Below are 17,057 nucleotides of genomic sequence, written 5' to 3' on the forward strand. Positions count from 1 at the left end.
ATGAATTACATTTTTCAATGTAATTGTAATGTAATTGTAATTGAAGCATTTTTATTTTGTGTAATTGTAATTGTAATTTGACAAAAATTTTGTTCAATTACAATTTCAATTACATCAAATTGCTATTGAGACCTGACAAGCGCAACATAAAATGATTGACTTATAATGCATTCTCTTTAAATGTCGACAAGGAATTTGGTGGATCCATTCGCGGAAGCCCTTGACAGCGCCCTTGCGGGCGAAGTTTTTTATTTTGACCGCTATGCTGGCCTCGGCTGCCATTGTATGCAATTATTAGATTACTAACCAACGGATGGATTCGCAACACGTGACTCACGATTGAATACGCCGAGAAGCGAACTGCTGAACCGGCTAAAAGCAGCAGAATTGATAGTCCCATAGCTGGCGATTCAAGCGTCGAAATTTGATATGTATGGTCCTAATCGAAAGCTAGTGTCGCACTGATTCCGCAATAAAAGTATATTTCCAGGCAATGGTACCATCCCAAAATAGTCGTGAAAGTCTGGGAATCGGCATTGTTCTGAACAATCGCTGGGCGTAATTGGTCATTGTTGTGGTCATGCTGCTGCGGCGCTCTCACTTTTCAGAACAGTCGGCCTTAAACAGCTATTTTGGAGCAGTTACATTGCCCTGACGGCTGACGAGATTTTAATTTGTATTTTCGGAATTAGTGCATCAATAGCTTACGATAAAGACCAGATGCATCAAATTTGGACGCTCTAGGACTACAAAGTTATGCTGCTTTTAGCCGGCTCTGCAGTACGTTTGTCGGTGCATTCATCCGTGACTCACATCTTGCGCATCTATCCGTGAGTTGGCAATCTACAATACGATTTCAGATCACGATGCTGCATCGTTACTTCGTCTGGCTAACTAACCAGACCACTGCATGGATATTATATAACGTCTTATCTGACAAAGCACGGTTTTGTTTTTACTCCTCATCCTAATTCCTTCGTCCCTCGATAAAAATAATATTATTTCTTCAATTATATACTATATTCGCAAATCCAACACGTGCATATATTATAATACTTTTTTCAACGACATACTGCATACTGGAATAGTTCGAAAACGTTTTTTCTTTTTATTAATTAACAGGTATTTGCGTATCATGAATGAAACATGAATACTTGAATTGTTGTTAATTACGACGCTACGGTTGTCAAGGAGCACGGTTGAATTTATGATTATTCAATTACATGTTCAACAGCAGCAATTGTAATTGTAATTGTAATGTAATTGAAGCATACAAGGAGTAATTGTAATTGTAATTGTAATTTGATATTTTTAGCATGGAGTAATTGTAATTGTAATGTAATTGAAACATGCATGAAAGTAATTGTAATTGTAATTGAACTGAAATAATGTAATTGATCCAACTCTGATACGGACCCCTGGTTAAGAACCCCTGTAATAGAAATGACCAATCGCCGAAGAATCCCATGGTGTTACAGCTGTAGAGCGTACCACTACCTTACTCGCCACCGATAATAACATGGATAAAGAGAACAAACAACACCAGGATGTAACCAAATATATGTCACGGGGGCCACAAAATGCCAATGGTTTCCATACGTCAGACCTTATTAGAAATCTATATATCCTACAAATCGCAAGCTACGAGCTTTTTATATATTACTATTCCCCATGACAGTTTCATAGATTGTTGCGTCCGTAGAATTATCAAGTCGCTATTCTGACACGCAAGTCCTTCTCTGATTTTATTGTTTGACCCGACTCAACTCGGGTCATTTTTAGTTTATCACCCAATCAATCCAAAATCGGGTATAATTTGAGGAAAGGTCGCAATAAAAAAAATCCCAATTTTCAGTCACGAATCATCAACGGGACATGTTTTATCATCATGAACCTGAAATGTGACGTAATAGCGATCTTCCACCGCATGGTAGATTTTAGAAGTGATGTGATAGTGAAGGTTGTTTAGATTTCAGGTTTTGTGGTAGTTTTAGAGTGAACTTTATGTTCTTAAATCTAATTCAGATATATGGCACTTGAATATATTGTCGAATACTTGAAAATCCAAAATGCCTTCGCGGGCCGCAGAAAATGTTCGCGGCCCGCGTGTTTGAGACCTCTGGCTTAGGCCAAGGTGGGTGTCTGATTTCATAGACTCTACTTCAAGTCTCTTCGACACCTTCCTATCTTTTTATTGTATCTCATTTTTGTGGTGTATTGAACTGATTAAAATTGCTAATAAACCAATGATGATGATGAAATTCGATCCGACATGTATAAGAATCATAAAAAGAATATTTCCCCGTCAACCTTTCTTAATGGCAAGCAGAGTATTTGGAATTGCATTAATAATGCGATCTGGCGCTCCATTCCACTGATGTCTACCAGTTAACCGATATTGATAGGACAAGAATGGCCCAAACAGCACTTTAAATGCCAGTATTGGATTTCTGAAAAGTATCGTGAAGAAATATGGAAAAGTTCCAGCGCGCTTCGCGAGTCGATCTTGATATGAGAACCCAAGCATAGCCTGAAAACAAAATTGTTAAATTTGTTATATATTATGAAATAGGAGATCCCGCAGACAGCTGTGTATAGGGAGAATGAATTACAACAGGCACCATTCAAAAGCACAATAATATAAGAAATTGATGTTTGTCGTAGGTAGCCCATATTCTATATACCCACTCGAAATACATGAGATTTATCCTTGCCAACAGGAAGTCCACGAAACAACATCTTGTGATTTTCCCTCATATAACCAACAGAAGGAAGCTTCGTTAGCCCAGACATTACTTGAGAAACATACCGCGTCTACGGAAAAATGCGAAAATCACACATTAATTCCATTCGAGTTTCATTGACTCAATTCAGCGGGCAATATTCATATCTGGTAGATTAAACTAGATAACAACAACAGTTCCGATTTGTACAGTACATGCGCGTACCTGGCATTCGAATGAAGGTACATCCGATCCACCAGATGGTGGCAGCATGCCAACCACAGCAAGCGTCTCTGGGAATCGGAATTCAAAAGGAAATATCCATTCAAAGAGTTTCCATTGAAACCTGTCATCTAAAACGGAATCCCCCATATAGCGTTTACACGTATATATAACTTAGTGCCAAAGCACATTACCAGGCAAAATGTCATCCGTGATGAATGGGAATCTGGTGCTATATCCAGTGGCGCAAATGACACAATCCACTTTCTCCTTTCTCCCGTCAACAAAGACAGCCTCGTCTTCAGTGAATTCGGCCACGTCGGGACGAACTACAACTTTTCCCGACATAATTTTCGCGGGTAGCTCGTCATTAACTAGGTACGATGATTGTGGGTCAAGGGACTCAAATCTGGAAATCATACAAAATAGTTTATCCATGTCATTAGTACGCATCCGACTATAATCGCCTGCCTTGATCTCAATCCAATGGCATCATGGTTGACTCTGCTATTAAGAAGTTTGTTTCCGATCCAATTGCCGATCCACGATGGCACGAACGATCGAACGAATGATTGGAAACGGGTCGTGGCCGTTAAGTCGGGTGGTAGACCGTTCTGTCATGAACATACTTGGTAAAAAGTAAATACCATAAATAGACAACAATACTGACTAAGCCTGGGCAAGAGGACTAATTGGCACTGGAGACGATGATAAATTAATGTTTTGCCTATAGCCCGTATAGCCCGAATCAGATTTGAACAACTACAAAAGTTTTTTTTCAATATTAGATTGGAATTAGAATTATTGAATTAGCAAGAACTAGGAAATTGAAGTAAATTCAAAACTGGAAATAAACTATACGAAAATCAAGTTCTTATCAAATCAGTGTTCATTCTTATAAGCATGACTGATTGACCGGTATTATGAGAAGACAGTCTTGGCACAAATGGATGTGCATGTGCACTTGCGCAGTCTGCTCGAGTTGCAATAATCGAGGATTCGGCCATTCGGGAATCATTGCATGTAAAAATTATCGCTCTCCATTGGCTGATATAGAATATATTATACAACAGGGTCACCATATTTTGGAATCGGGAAAAGAGGACACTTTCTACAAATCATAAGAGTTAGATTACCGGAATGTGAAATTTTTTACAGAGGGACTCAAATCTGGAAATCATACAAAATAGTTTATCCATGTCATTGGCACGCATCATCATCATCATTCATCAATGGTTTATTTGTGTTGTGTTGACTAATAAAAAAAGTTATCATCCCGACCTAACTCCCGAATTACCCACTTTTTTGCCGGTACTGCTGTTGTGTTGACTAAAAAAGGTCATTTTTTCAGTACTACTCAAACGTCCGCATTACGCGTCATTTATGGCGCTGCCTATCCATTATACTGGCTGTCAAAGCTTTAAAAGAGGACAAATCTCTAAAAATGAGGACATTTAGGCGTCCTCGCATGACATTTTCGGTTTCGTATGCAATATATGCAAATACATGTTACCTCAAAGCATCGGGGAATTATCCAACCTCCCGAACGCGAGCTTAAAATCGATCGATCGGACTGTCTACTGGTATCAACAACGATGTCAGCTCCTGAATTGCCAAGTCCGATGACAAGAACTTTTTTACCTGTAATAGAAGCTTAGGTTGCGGCATAAGTAGTGACAAAGGTACGTGAATACCTTTCCACTTTCCGGGTGAGTCATAATCCGACGAATGAAGTATATCCCCTTGAAATGTTGTAAAGAGGCCGCGAATTTTGGGCATTTCAGGTTTGGAATTAATCCCGGTACATATAATTAAGTTATCAAAGCTGTGGATTTCCTCGTTATCGATAGCGGGGTCGACGGATTGAATCGTAACAATCCATTTCACGCGCCCTGCAATTTTCCAAGAAGAAGAAAATTAGCGTATATACGCAGTAAAGAAGTGAAGTATCTCTGATTGTCTGGAGCAGGGGAGTGCAACCTGTTTGAGAAGCGGAATGACAAAGATAACGCCGTGAATCCGCGTGCCGCACAGCATATGCTTTCTATTTCGGACTACACATAGCGACCATGAATAACAGAAAAATTCAGCATACCGGTATGCACATTTCGGTGAGTCTGGTAATATTTTGACCCTCTCCTCAGCCCACTAAAGCTTAAATCAAACGCCCAAGGTCAAGCTAAATTTGAAACCCGACCATTTCTGACGCTGTTGAAAATTGGCACTTCTTCGCGGGAAGCACGAATTTTCTCCGCGGGCCCTATAGGTTGCATACCCCTGGTCTAGCGTACCATCAACTTGAGTATGGCTCACATCCACGACTTTCCGGTTGAAATGTATGTGTTTCTCCAACTCAAAATGTGACACATAACTCTTTAGATATTCCAGAAATTTTGCGTGAGAGAAATACGGAGGGAATTCCTGTAATAAGGTGTAGTAATTGCTGATGCTAATGGAGCATGCTATAAGGATTATATTTATTGAAGCATCGTCGCTCGTTGGTGAAACTATGTAGACAAGATCTCATACGAAGTATATATAATATAGGCAGGCGCGTATCCAGAGCGCGAAAAAGGGGGGGGGGGGGTTTGCGTTACGAAATTGGCTATTATGACGTCATCATTACAATTACTCGTCTCCACGCCATGGCGAATATTTACGATATTCTATAGTTTAATAATAAAAAGAGATTTGCGGTGAGTGGGAGATGTACGAATACGATACAGACATTGCCCGAAAATCGCGTTTCTTTGACGGTATGATTGAAATAAATTCGTAATTGCTCACATTTAGTCATGAGCCAGCAAACGCCGCCCGTCTCCAAGCGCGTAGTTCCGGCCAGAGATGCGCGGTTTTGTTGGTTTTTGACGATATTATGCGCACGGTCGGTAGTATCGCAGCGGACGAACAAGCGCGGAATAAGGCGGTAGCATAAACGAGGGCGATCGCAATCACCACAGAGAGGTGTGGTGTGAACAGTGTACAATGTACATCGTACACGAATGTGTGCTTTTCGATGGCTTTACTAGCCGTACGGCTGCGCGTGTAGTACGTGCGAAGGTAATTACACCTTAATTGCAAGTACGCAAGTCAGTCAATTAATACTAAGTACACACTGGGATAATAACTTGATCGACAGAGAAACTTGTCAGCCGATAACTATACTACTAGGCCTACCCAATTCTCCCGTTCAGCGACAACACAGGCCTGTATTCGGACGCCACCAAGCCACCTAACATTCGGCAACGTGGATTGCTAGGCTTGTATTTTGAAATGTGAATGTCAATCGTAGACCATTTCTCGCCAATAATCGCGAAGACAATGTGGATTTGAGAATAGCATTGTCGTACTGGTGCCGCCGTGTCTGCGTCTCGCTGATCAATCAACACGCCGTGCAATTCTTAATTAGGATTTCAAGGCGAGCAGGTGCAGCGAATTCGCGGGCGATGTTGATTGCCGACAACTTCGTCTTTGCAATTACGTATCGCGTCGGCCAATTAGATTAGATTTTCCTAAAATGCGTCTCTCGTTTTAGCAAGGCGAGAGAGAAATCGAGGGAAGAAAGTTGAGAACGTCAGCTACTACCGCTGAAATGTAGCTGAACAAGCGCAGAATTCGTATGGAATTAGCGAAATATAATGACCTATTTTATGCTTTCGACTAATTCGGCGCATGATTCCAAGATTTGGTAGGGGTTTTAGTACCCTTAAATAACATTAATACGCCATATTCGCCTTCTCATACGTAAAAACGAATATGTTAAACTACTAAATTAGCAAATATTAGAGGCTATATTTTACATCAATTTTTAGGATTTCGAAAAGGGGGGGGTTACGACCCCCTAAAACCCCCCCCTGGATACGCCACTGAATATAGGGTTACCATATGTGGGACAAATTCCGGACGCTCTTTAGCGTCCACTAGCGGATTTCAAACTGATGTATGAGCAGTGCTCATTGTCGATCAATATGACGTCACACCAGCAAAGCTTTGTCTATCGACTAGAGGTGGTCACGATCCGGTTCAGGATTATGCGGTTGTGTGTTATAACTAGATCCGAAGCCACATTTTTCAGCCCCTCCCGCTCTAATAAACACTGATCTTGGGCCCACTGTAGGGTAATCGATGCCACTTCTGGAATCTTACTATAGGCATCTGGTTTCTATATGCATCTGGCCGTTAAATGATTTGAATGAATTATGTCAATAATATTGGTTATATATGTTACTATATAATTTTAATCCTCTTTCCGCCCACGTGATCATAGTTAGCGCGGTAGAGCTGGTGGATGATGATGACTTCGGAAATGCAAGGAACTACGTAATTGTACTGTACATCGTTAAGTCATGTTCATGTCATACCGATAAGATTATTATTCAGTCTAATGCCGGTGCGCACTGCACCACTGAGCTATATAAACAACGCACACCTGGTGGTTTCCAACCGTTTATGGTTGCGACTCCATTTCCAATTTTCAAATGTTTCGTGACCCAGCTCAAAATTTGATGAGCTGATTACAATTAAAAATCGGCATATTTGCCCAGACTTACTCACGGCCTATTTTGGAAGATTATTATGTTCAACCCTCAGAATAAACGCCACCTACCCCCAGGTTAGAGCCACTATCTTTGAATAAAACATCCAAACGGCCTGAACCGACTCTATGAATATACCGTTATCTTGCAATTGCGATTACAATTAGACTTATTTTTGTAAATGAATGTTATTTATTTTCGATCGTATGCAGTTTTTGCGAGGGTGGTAGTCCCCATATTAAAACCAATATACGTAACACTAAATCGCGCGCAGCGCGAAGAAAAATTCCATGTAACAAAAATCCGCCCGAAAATAATACTGTTTATGTTGATTTAAGAAATATTTATGAGCTTACTTCAAGCCTTCAAAATTCCGGACATTTAGGCATATTTTACAAATTCCTCCCAGACGCACTTTTAACAGTGAAATTCCGGACATGTCCGGGAAATTCCGTACGTATGGCAACCCTAATATAATCATGATCATTCTGTCAAATATCATGAAAACTCTCTAGTTTGTTTCGGTAATCCCGGCATATTTTGGCACGATACAAAGTCTGTGCAACAACAGATTTTACCTGAATCCTGTTATGTAAACAAATATAAAATTAAGCCAGCGATTCTACATAGTTTTACGGCAATGTGATGTAAAATAAAACAAGTCAACTTACGAAATTTTCGAATTTGTCTTTATTGCCGATGCATAATGGCTACTTTGTCAAGCTATTGTGCCGCGGAGGGCTCAGCAATTTTTATTCATTGTAATATATACCAGGGTATACACTACTTGATAGCTGCGACAATTTGTCTATATTTCTATTATATATACTCTATGAAAAAGGGTACTTACATCTGGATACGGAAAATCGCTGAAGCATGACGCTTCCTTGCTGACATTTGTGATAAGGGATTCGTAAACCCGCCCAGTTTGCGTCTTTTCCTCGTTATTGAAGTACCATGTTCCGCCTATCAACAGTTCATCAAAGTGATTTACCAGACTTTGTCGCGCGTGTCCATTATAGCAATTTTACCCAGATTATCTCGACTTTCGAAGCACGTAGGTTCCAAACCTTCCTCTAAGCAAGACTTGACAGCGCTAATGCCTGCAACTCCTGCTCCGATAACGCACACGGATTTTGACATTTGGATGTACGAGTGCTCGTATCTACCCTGTTTTCTGCTCACACTTGTACAGTACGCTGATGCGAGTCGCACCGAGGCAGCTTTCTACGATGCGTGGTGTTCAGTAAGAAATATCCATTTGCAGAAAATCGTTTCTGTGCAGTACAGGGTTCAAAATATGTACGAAAATCGAATAGAAACATTATTGCAGACGATGGTCAGGCAGATGCGCGGTGGATCGGCGTGGTGCGGAGGACAAATGATACGGTAATTCTAAGTACTGTGAATGCATCTTAGTACCTGCATGTGCAGATTGTGTAGTGCATTGTGAAACGTATGACAGGATTGTGTAATTCCCAGTGTAAAGGTAGCACGTGCTCCGAGTGTCGGAGTGGGTATGATGCATGTCACGATGAACTCCCTCAACCGGCTCAACGCATTCACATTCTAAGAAAATATATGTTATTGAATACATTGTGTGTGTGCGAAGCCTAGTGAAGCCATGTCGTGTAGCGAGAACGATGCCTGCCATTTGATGCAATGATTGCCACACTCTCTACAGCAGGGGTCACCAACCTGGTGCCCGCGGGCCCCAGGTAGCTCGCGAGGACCAGACGAGTAGCCCGCGAGCCCGTTCTAAAAATAGCATTCACCACTATTCGTTAGATTATTACCAGCGAGCTTTTAAATACACAGATTGATTGATCACGCAATTCTTGAGTAAAACACACTAACATGTAACTTACAAGTGACAATACATATATAATAAACACTTAAAAAATATCTTCAATTACAATAGTAATATATAGTTATATGTGATAGAATCACCAGAAATTGAAGATACGGCACACTGCCTATACAGGCGACATGGCGAAATGCCATTGTCTTCTTGAAATGGCGGGGGGTCCATTATGATAGCTCGACATCCAGGACAATGCCAAGGTAGTAAACAATATTACTATTTGGAGTCAAATAGCTGTGAAGTACTAGCAGATTTTCAATATCTGTATGCCCATTACGTATTGCATCTTTTGACAAAGCTTGTTTCTCTTACACTCAACGCAGTTTAATACTATGTTTCTAACTTTCTGTAATCGTTGCTGATGTACGGTGTAACAGTGTTGGGATGACTCGAGTCACCTTTTTCGTCTGATTTGACTTGACTCGAGTCACTTTGCTAAAATGACTTGACTTGACTTGACTCGACGCTTCAGAAAAGTTGATTGACTCGTGACTCGGAGCAAAATTCACGAGTCAATTTCAAGTCATCAAGAAATCGGTGTCGATAAAAAGTCGCTTTATGTTCGGATTGTCCGCGAAACGCTAATGTAACCCGTGAGAGCGACCAATCATTCAATGATCGTGTGTTTAGCTGAGCCTCAATTGTTCTCTCATAAATACATCGATCACAAACGAAGTGATCGAAGCTTACAGCTATACGTTGTCGTAATGAATAGTAAAATAATTTAATAGCAAAATATCCATTTCTGTTCTCTGTTCTCACTTTAGCCAAACGTCTTGTTTTATTGGCATTTAATTCGAATATAATTATATACTGCTCAAGTGCTCAAACATTTGGCGCAGGCTCGAATTTTATCCTATCAATATGTCAATGGGTAATGTATTGCATCTTAGCAATTCGTTTCTCAATTTTGACAGTTCTACGTATATGTGAGCAATACAGCGCCTTCTTGCATGTATATTTAATTCTGTATTCGTTTATCGGTTCAGAATCAATGACCATTCAATCTGTATTTCAGACACCTAGCAAAATGCAATGACGTAATCATGCCTCATACATCGAAAAGGCAACTTGAATTGTGACTTGACTCGTGACTTGACTTGACTTGACTCGAGCCACCTTTAAAAATCGAGTGACTTGACTTGACTCGAGTCACCTTCTAAAATCGACTGACCTGACTTGACTCGAGTCAAAATGTGCAATGACTCGAAATGACTCGTGACTCGAATGTAGTGACTTGATCCCAGCACTGCGGTATAATGAAATCTTGTCATTTCTGGATGCTGAACAGTCGAAGATTGAAATTGTAACACTGCGAAATGACCTCCACCTCAAAGCCTACCAGACAGCAGCAAACGTTTGGTGCCTTGCTGATACGGAAAAGTACAGTGGTGAATGCGCACTGCGCAGCTGCTGTCAAGGTTGCAAGAGTGTATGGTTCAACTTATCGTTGTGAATCAGCCTTTTCGGACATGAAATTCATCAAAAACACACACAGAACACGCTTGACAGACTAATGCATATCTGGAACGCTCACTCAGAGTTGCAGTGTCAAGTTACATACCAGAGTACAGCGCACTAGCTGATATAATACAATACCAGGCTTCCCACTGATTGCTATAGAAACAGATAACATGATGTCCAGTCCAAAGTGGAACATGATATATTTTGAAATCTGAGTTGTATAATTTTTACAAACATTGTGCGAAGTTGGCTATCATGATTTCGTAAAAAAATACTAGTGGCTAGGTAATTGAAATGAGATATATTGCTTTAAAAGACTCTATTAGAAGTCTTACTACCATGTGATTCCTGCCCAGTGCTATGAATATCAAAGCGGAAATTCAGTCTGGTAAGGGTAAATGGCGGGAGTAAATGGTAGCCCGCCGCTTCAATAGGTAGGCAAAAGTAGCCCTCGGTTGCCAAAAGGTTGGTGACCCCTGCTCTACAGCGTCTGTGACTTCTCGATTAAATTATTTTATTCCATAGCTATAACAAGGATTCTAATTAATAACGATAAAGCGAAGCAGTTTTAAGAGGAATTATTCAGTTGATGATCCACTGAGCTGCATAATTCGAAATGAATCACATAAAAACCGCGAAAGGACGGGAAAACAAACTCATTAATTTTAGTGGCACCAGGTCATCTCGCTTGTAATGAGGGTGTAGGGCTAAAACTTAACTCTGCATTTTATCTGATTTCATCTATTCTTTGCAAAACGGCAAGCGTAAAATTAGTTTTTACTACGGAATGCTGCCAGTAGAATGTGGTTCTCCAGCGGGAATAGCTGTCGCCAGTCAGTGTAGCACCGAAATCGAAATACTCGAAAGCAAATCGGAAATGCATCCAAGAAGTCAGCTATTCAATATTCTTCGACCATCAACATGCCTTGCATAAATATCTGCATAGTAGCCTATACTGGGCAGCAAGGGCACTTGAGAGTCTATTTAGGCCAGTGGTTCCCAACATTTTTTTCAATTCGTCGAGCCAAATTAGAAATTTTATTCTCCCCAAATCAATATTGGTTCATGACGAATCGTGTAATGCATTTTCAGAAGATTAAACTGTGCGGTTTAGGATTTCGCGCATGAAATATATGACCAGTGCCCATGTCATTCGCGATTGGCGCGAAGCGCTGAGAAAATATTTTGAGATGACACTGGAGGGAGATGGACGGAGGAGAGAGAAATATTTCATTCGTCAACCATAGGGTTACCATACGTCCTCTTTTTTGAAAGTGACCTCGGAGGACGCCCAAATGTCCTCTTTTTTTAGAATTGTGGTTAAATATAGAGCAAAATTCAATTGAGACACAGTAAATCAGCACTGAAGTAAGGCTCCGGCGGCTATTTCAACCAACCGATAATGTAAAAGAAAAACTGTAATTCGGGGTTTGAGGCGGAAAGTTGACCTTTTTATTTTTTAGTCAACCGACCACCAAGTGGAAAAAATTTACCATTTCTTCAGGATTTTCCTCCGGTATTGCAAGCCTGAAAATTTTGAAAAAATGTCCTCTTTTCAGATTTCCAAAATATGGTAACCCTAGTGAACCATGAAATATATAGTATAGGCCAGGGGTTCTCAAAGGGTGAGCCATGGCCCACTGGTTGGCCACAGGAGTAATTTGAGGTGGGCCACACAGATATTTGAAAATTGAAGAATTAGTCAAAGTTTTGATATATTTTTTATGCTCATATATATATATTCGAAAATATATTCATATTATAGAATTATACGTAGGTTACATAAAGCTTTTCAGCCGACTCTGATGACATGTATAGTGGCACGTATGGAGTCACAGCGTGTAAGTCGAAAATGGGAGGGGAAACGGCGGCTTTTGTCCCCCGGCTATGACAACCTACGTCCTACGGCCAACAGCAACGGCAATGATTTCGATTATATAATAACTGGAAGTTAATGCTGAAGTAACCAAGGATTCCCGCAGTGTCATACGTCGTATGCCCTTGAAAATGGTACTCGGACTGAAATATTTACTTGGTGTTGATTTATGGTAGGTTCACTTCAGCATTCGTATTATTGTAACATAAAAGTATAGCCACAATTCCAATATATTATCAATTATAAACTTCCTATGGAAGTATACCGTAACATCGCAACGAATCGTAGGCTAACGGATTGAGGATTTAGTACAGCACATTGATCTTCGAAGTCGGTCTACAAATGTCCGGCCTCGAAGTCATTGTACATAATGCAAGAGCCACACGAATTGATTGTATCAATGGATTTGATGTTCTGACATCGCAACTTCAACAGGTAGGCTTACAAGAATTCTATACGTTCTAGCTAGCATATAAAAATTCGTCATCAACTTCTCTGTTTGTATTCCATTCGCCAAAGAATTGTTTGAAACGGGCCCAGAATGATAATAATATTCCCCATAATAGTGGAACCAAAACCCCAATTACACAGTGGATGTGCTGGGTATTGGATCATTAGGCTTTAATAACATGAGTGGAACAGCGGGAGTAGGCCTACACAAAAGTTATGCGATCTTCGAGGGCCGTAACTGTCGCAACCCGAAGCCCCTATCGGAGGGAGCTCGAAGGGGCCCAAAATTCTGTCATTGGTTGTTTGTTGGTGGATATCTATTAAACTGGAAAATTTTTGTCAGGCTTTGCGCGACTTCGCGTCCCATAAGGCCTGTATTTAAATATGATCTGTTCTGTATATCCTTTATCGTACCGGTTGCTCTTGATATGAGGCAAGCGAAAAGTTCTTCGGGTCAATAGATATGAATTTACTGTTAAAAGTAGGGGATGTGTATAGGCATAGCGGCGGCAGCGAGTATAGGCTACCACACATTGAACAGGACTACGACTCTAGGATAAGAGGTGGGTCACAGAGTATTTTCAACCCCGAAAATGGCCCACGGCCAAAGAAAGGTGGAGAACCACTGGTACAGGGATATCTAGATATCCCTGCACTGGTATAGGCAATGTCCACAAATATTCACGTCCAATAGTACATCTTTTTATATCTTCCTAATGGGAGACCCGATATATGGCCTAAGTCTTCAAGGCCGGGGTCACCCAAATCGCAAGTGAGATTACCAAGCGCAATGAGTGTAACAATCCCAGCATTCAGTCCGATTTTGACATTCTTTGCGCTTCTCCCTTTTCCAAACTATATTTCGACCATGTGTAAATGACCATAGTAATCGAGAAAAAAACATGAATACCAAAAACAACAACAGTACACGACTTAAAGTGACATTTCTTTACCGAGCGCATAATTTTTCTCTACGATGTGGCATTTGTAGTGTGGGGCTCAGATTGTCAAGATAAGAATATTAGACGTCATCCGTGTAGGTGCCAGGACGAGGGAAATGAGACATTTATATATCGGTTTCGGCCAATATGAGGCGGTCCTATTAGATCAAGATTTCTCCCGCCGCCAAGCTTTTGGCAGCACACTTCGCAGAGTCGAATTTCAGTCGGAACGTCATTCAACGTGTTAATGTGTCGTGACGCCAAAATGCCTATCTCTATAACTTGAGCGTTTTTTTTTATTGGGGAGAGGTAGGCTACCCATATTGATATCAATACAGCTAGCGACAATAAATCGCGCGAAGCGCGAATAAAATTTAATAAAAGTTCTATAAATATCCAAAAGTTCTCTATATTTATGGTAATTTACAAAATAATTTTGGGCCACCTTCGAGCTCGCCCTTGCCCAATCAAGGGGTTTGGAGTGCGGCAGTTAAGACCACAGACAAGTGTCAATTTTGTATTGACTCGAAGGCGGTCAATTAAGGCCTACATCAGGCCTTCCATTGTAACTTCAGATAATAGTAAAGTTATCAAACTATTTCGTTCTTCGTCTATCAGAACTATTTACTTGAAAAATTGGGTCAAAAACTGTTAAGAGCGGGAAATTGTTATATCATTATTGCGAGTAATTCGTCATCACCCAAACAGAGTTATAACAAGTGGTTCGAAACTGAACATCGAATACAATGACACAATGACGTGGACTCGAGTCTCAACAGTATGACTCGTACACTCGAGTGTCAACAGTATGACTCGTATACTCGACTCTCTGCTCCCGACTTGGATTTGACCCGGTGGTGAATTGAAAACGACTCGATGGAAAACCGCAAAGAGAATTTGACTTGCTATTTGGAACCTTTGCGACTTTCCAGCTACAGTCCTGCATTTACGGCCTCTAACATTGACACACAATTTGTCCTCTATTCTTGAAAACATCACGTCAGTGTTGTAACACGGGAATTCTCGGCATAGCGGTCATTTTGACTTGGATATATTTATAAACTGATCCTGATCCAATCAATTTTGCATCGCAGAAAATTTCAGCACGCCAGTTGTTACGGAAATGTGTAACCTTCAAAGTGGAAAAGCTAACGTTGAATGACGAATATTCGTCCCTTTGGGAATTTTAGCAATGTCATTATGATTATTTTTCCAGGGTTATATGACTCTCTACATGGAAAAAGTATGAAAGAGGTAGGGTCTGGGTATATTCATGCACACTACATACAATAATTAGGGCTGGGCACAATGATTCGAGTACTCGAATCTGAATCGAGTATTAATTTTGGTGATTCGAGTCGAGTAGTAAAATACGATTTTCTCGCCACTGAAAGTTAATTTATCAACGAGAATTATAGTTTCGATACGAATTTTCACTGTTGAAGCCTTGAAACCTTGATTGGCGGTATCGTAGCATACGAAACATATAATACAAAGCTACGAAGGTTACAGCACATTTCCAGAGTCGGGATTATCCCACATCATTGTCACCTAGTGGAATGAAATCGGTATGGTCGAAAAAGTACCGAAGTATCATTAATGAGAGGGATAAAAGGCATTATATTCTTTGTGGGGGCATAAACGGCACATATTTGAAGCTTGACGAATTTCATTCTGTTATGACGTCATAATGAGTGATACTCGATTACTCGACTCGACTCGAAGCATATTACGTGATTCAGAATCGAATCACACAGGTACTCGATTTTGCCAAGCCCTAACAATAATGGGAATGTAGGTTATATGCTGCATATACAGCAATATGAATGTAACACTCATTATATATAATGTTATCATATCGGTCGCTATGCGGTTGGAATGTTATCCCAATTCGATCCGACATGTATAAGAGCCATAAGCAGAATATTTCAATCTTCAACCTTTCTTTATGGCAAGCAGAGTATTTGGAATTGCATTAATAATGCGATCTGGCGCTCCATTCCACTGATGTCTACCAGTTAAGCGATATTGATAGGACAAGAATGGCCCAAACAGTACTTTGAATGCCAGTATTGGATTTCTAAAAAATATCGTGAAGAAATACGGAAAACTTCCAGCGCGCTTCGCGAGTCGATCCTGATATGAGAACCCAAGCTTAGTCTGAAAAAAAAAATTGTTAATTTTAATATTATGAGATAGGAGATCTCGCAGACAGCTGTGTAGGAAAATTACAACAGGCACCATTCAAAAGCACAATAATATAAGAAATTGATATTTGTGGTAGCCCATATTCTGTATACCCACTCGAAATACTTGAGATCTATCGCCGCCAACAGGCAGTCCGCGAAACAACATCTTGTGATTTTTCCTCATATAAGCGACGGAAGGAAGCTTCGTTAGTCCAGACATCACTTGAGAAACATACCGCGTCTACGGAAAAATGCGAAAATCATGCATTGATTCCATTTGAGTTTCATTGGCTCAATTTATCGGACAATGTTCATATCTGGTAGATTAAACTAGAAGATATTAACATCAATTCGGGTATGTTAGTTCGTGTGCGTACCTGGCATTCGAATGAAGGCACCGCCGATCCACCAGATGATGGCAGCATACCAACCACTGCAATCGTCTCTGGGCATCGAAATTCATAAGGAAATATCCATTCAAAGAGTTTCCATTGAAACCTGTTGTCTAAAACGAAATCCACTATATAGCGTTTACACGCCTATACAAGTTAGTGCCAAAACATATTACCAGGCAAAATGTCGTCGGTGATGAATGGGAATCTGGTGCTATATCCAGTTGCGCAAATAACACAATCCACTTTCTCCTTTCTCCCGTCAACAAATACGGCCTCGTCTTCAGTGAATTCGGCCACGTCGGGACGAACTACAACTTTTCCCGACATAATTTTCGCCGGTAGCTCGTCATTAACTAGGTAAGATGATTGCGGGTCCAGCGACTCAAATCTGGAAATCA

The 17,057-nt window shown here is 40.5% G+C and overlaps 2 protein-coding genes across 3 annotated transcripts in view; both read right to left on the reverse strand.

The window, feature by feature from the left end:
• The window catches only part of LOC145456660 (flavin-containing monooxygenase 3-like), a 266,805-nt gene that overhangs the window by 243,045 nt on the left and 6,703 nt on the right, over positions 1-17,057 (reverse strand). The window contains exons 7-10 of one of the 2 annotated variants that reach the window (XR_013920676.1): positions 16,833-17,047; positions 16,642-16,769; positions 16,380-16,505; positions 15,208-16,235 (exon numbers count right to left, since the gene is read on the reverse strand). Coding sequence is in view for 1 of the 2 variants with exons in the window: in XM_080334758.1 (XP_080190884.1) it covers positions 16,011-16,235; positions 16,380-16,505; positions 16,642-16,769; positions 16,833-17,047 (694 nt within the window). In the remaining variant the exon portion in view is untranslated. Of the gene's footprint in view, positions 1-15,095; positions 16,236-16,379; positions 16,506-16,641; positions 16,770-16,832; positions 17,048-17,057 lie in introns of those variants that run through there. The other variant, XM_080334758.1, reaches the window with a different exon arrangement.
• Positions 1,078-9,049, reverse strand: LOC145456661 (flavin-containing monooxygenase 3-like). The gene is made up of 10 exons (XM_080334759.1): positions 8,512-9,049; positions 8,331-8,446; positions 5,237-5,366; positions 4,640-4,837; positions 4,459-4,586; positions 3,417-3,559; positions 3,140-3,354; positions 2,949-3,076; positions 2,689-2,814; positions 1,078-2,530 (listed from the first exon to the last, which is right to left on the reverse strand). Exons 1-10 carry the CDS (start codon positions 8,621-8,623, stop codon positions 2,306-2,308), a joined length of 1,521 nt encoding a protein of 506 aa, XP_080190885.1. The 5' UTR covers positions 8,624-9,049; the 3' UTR covers positions 1,078-2,305.

The sequence above is a fragment of the Botryllus schlosseri genome, chromosome 15 (genome assembly GCF_051294905.1).
Source record: "Botryllus schlosseri isolate E-star chromosome 15, Bs_hap1, whole genome shotgun sequence".
NCBI lineage: Eukaryota > Metazoa > Chordata > Ascidiacea > Stolidobranchia > Styelidae > Botryllus > Botryllus schlosseri.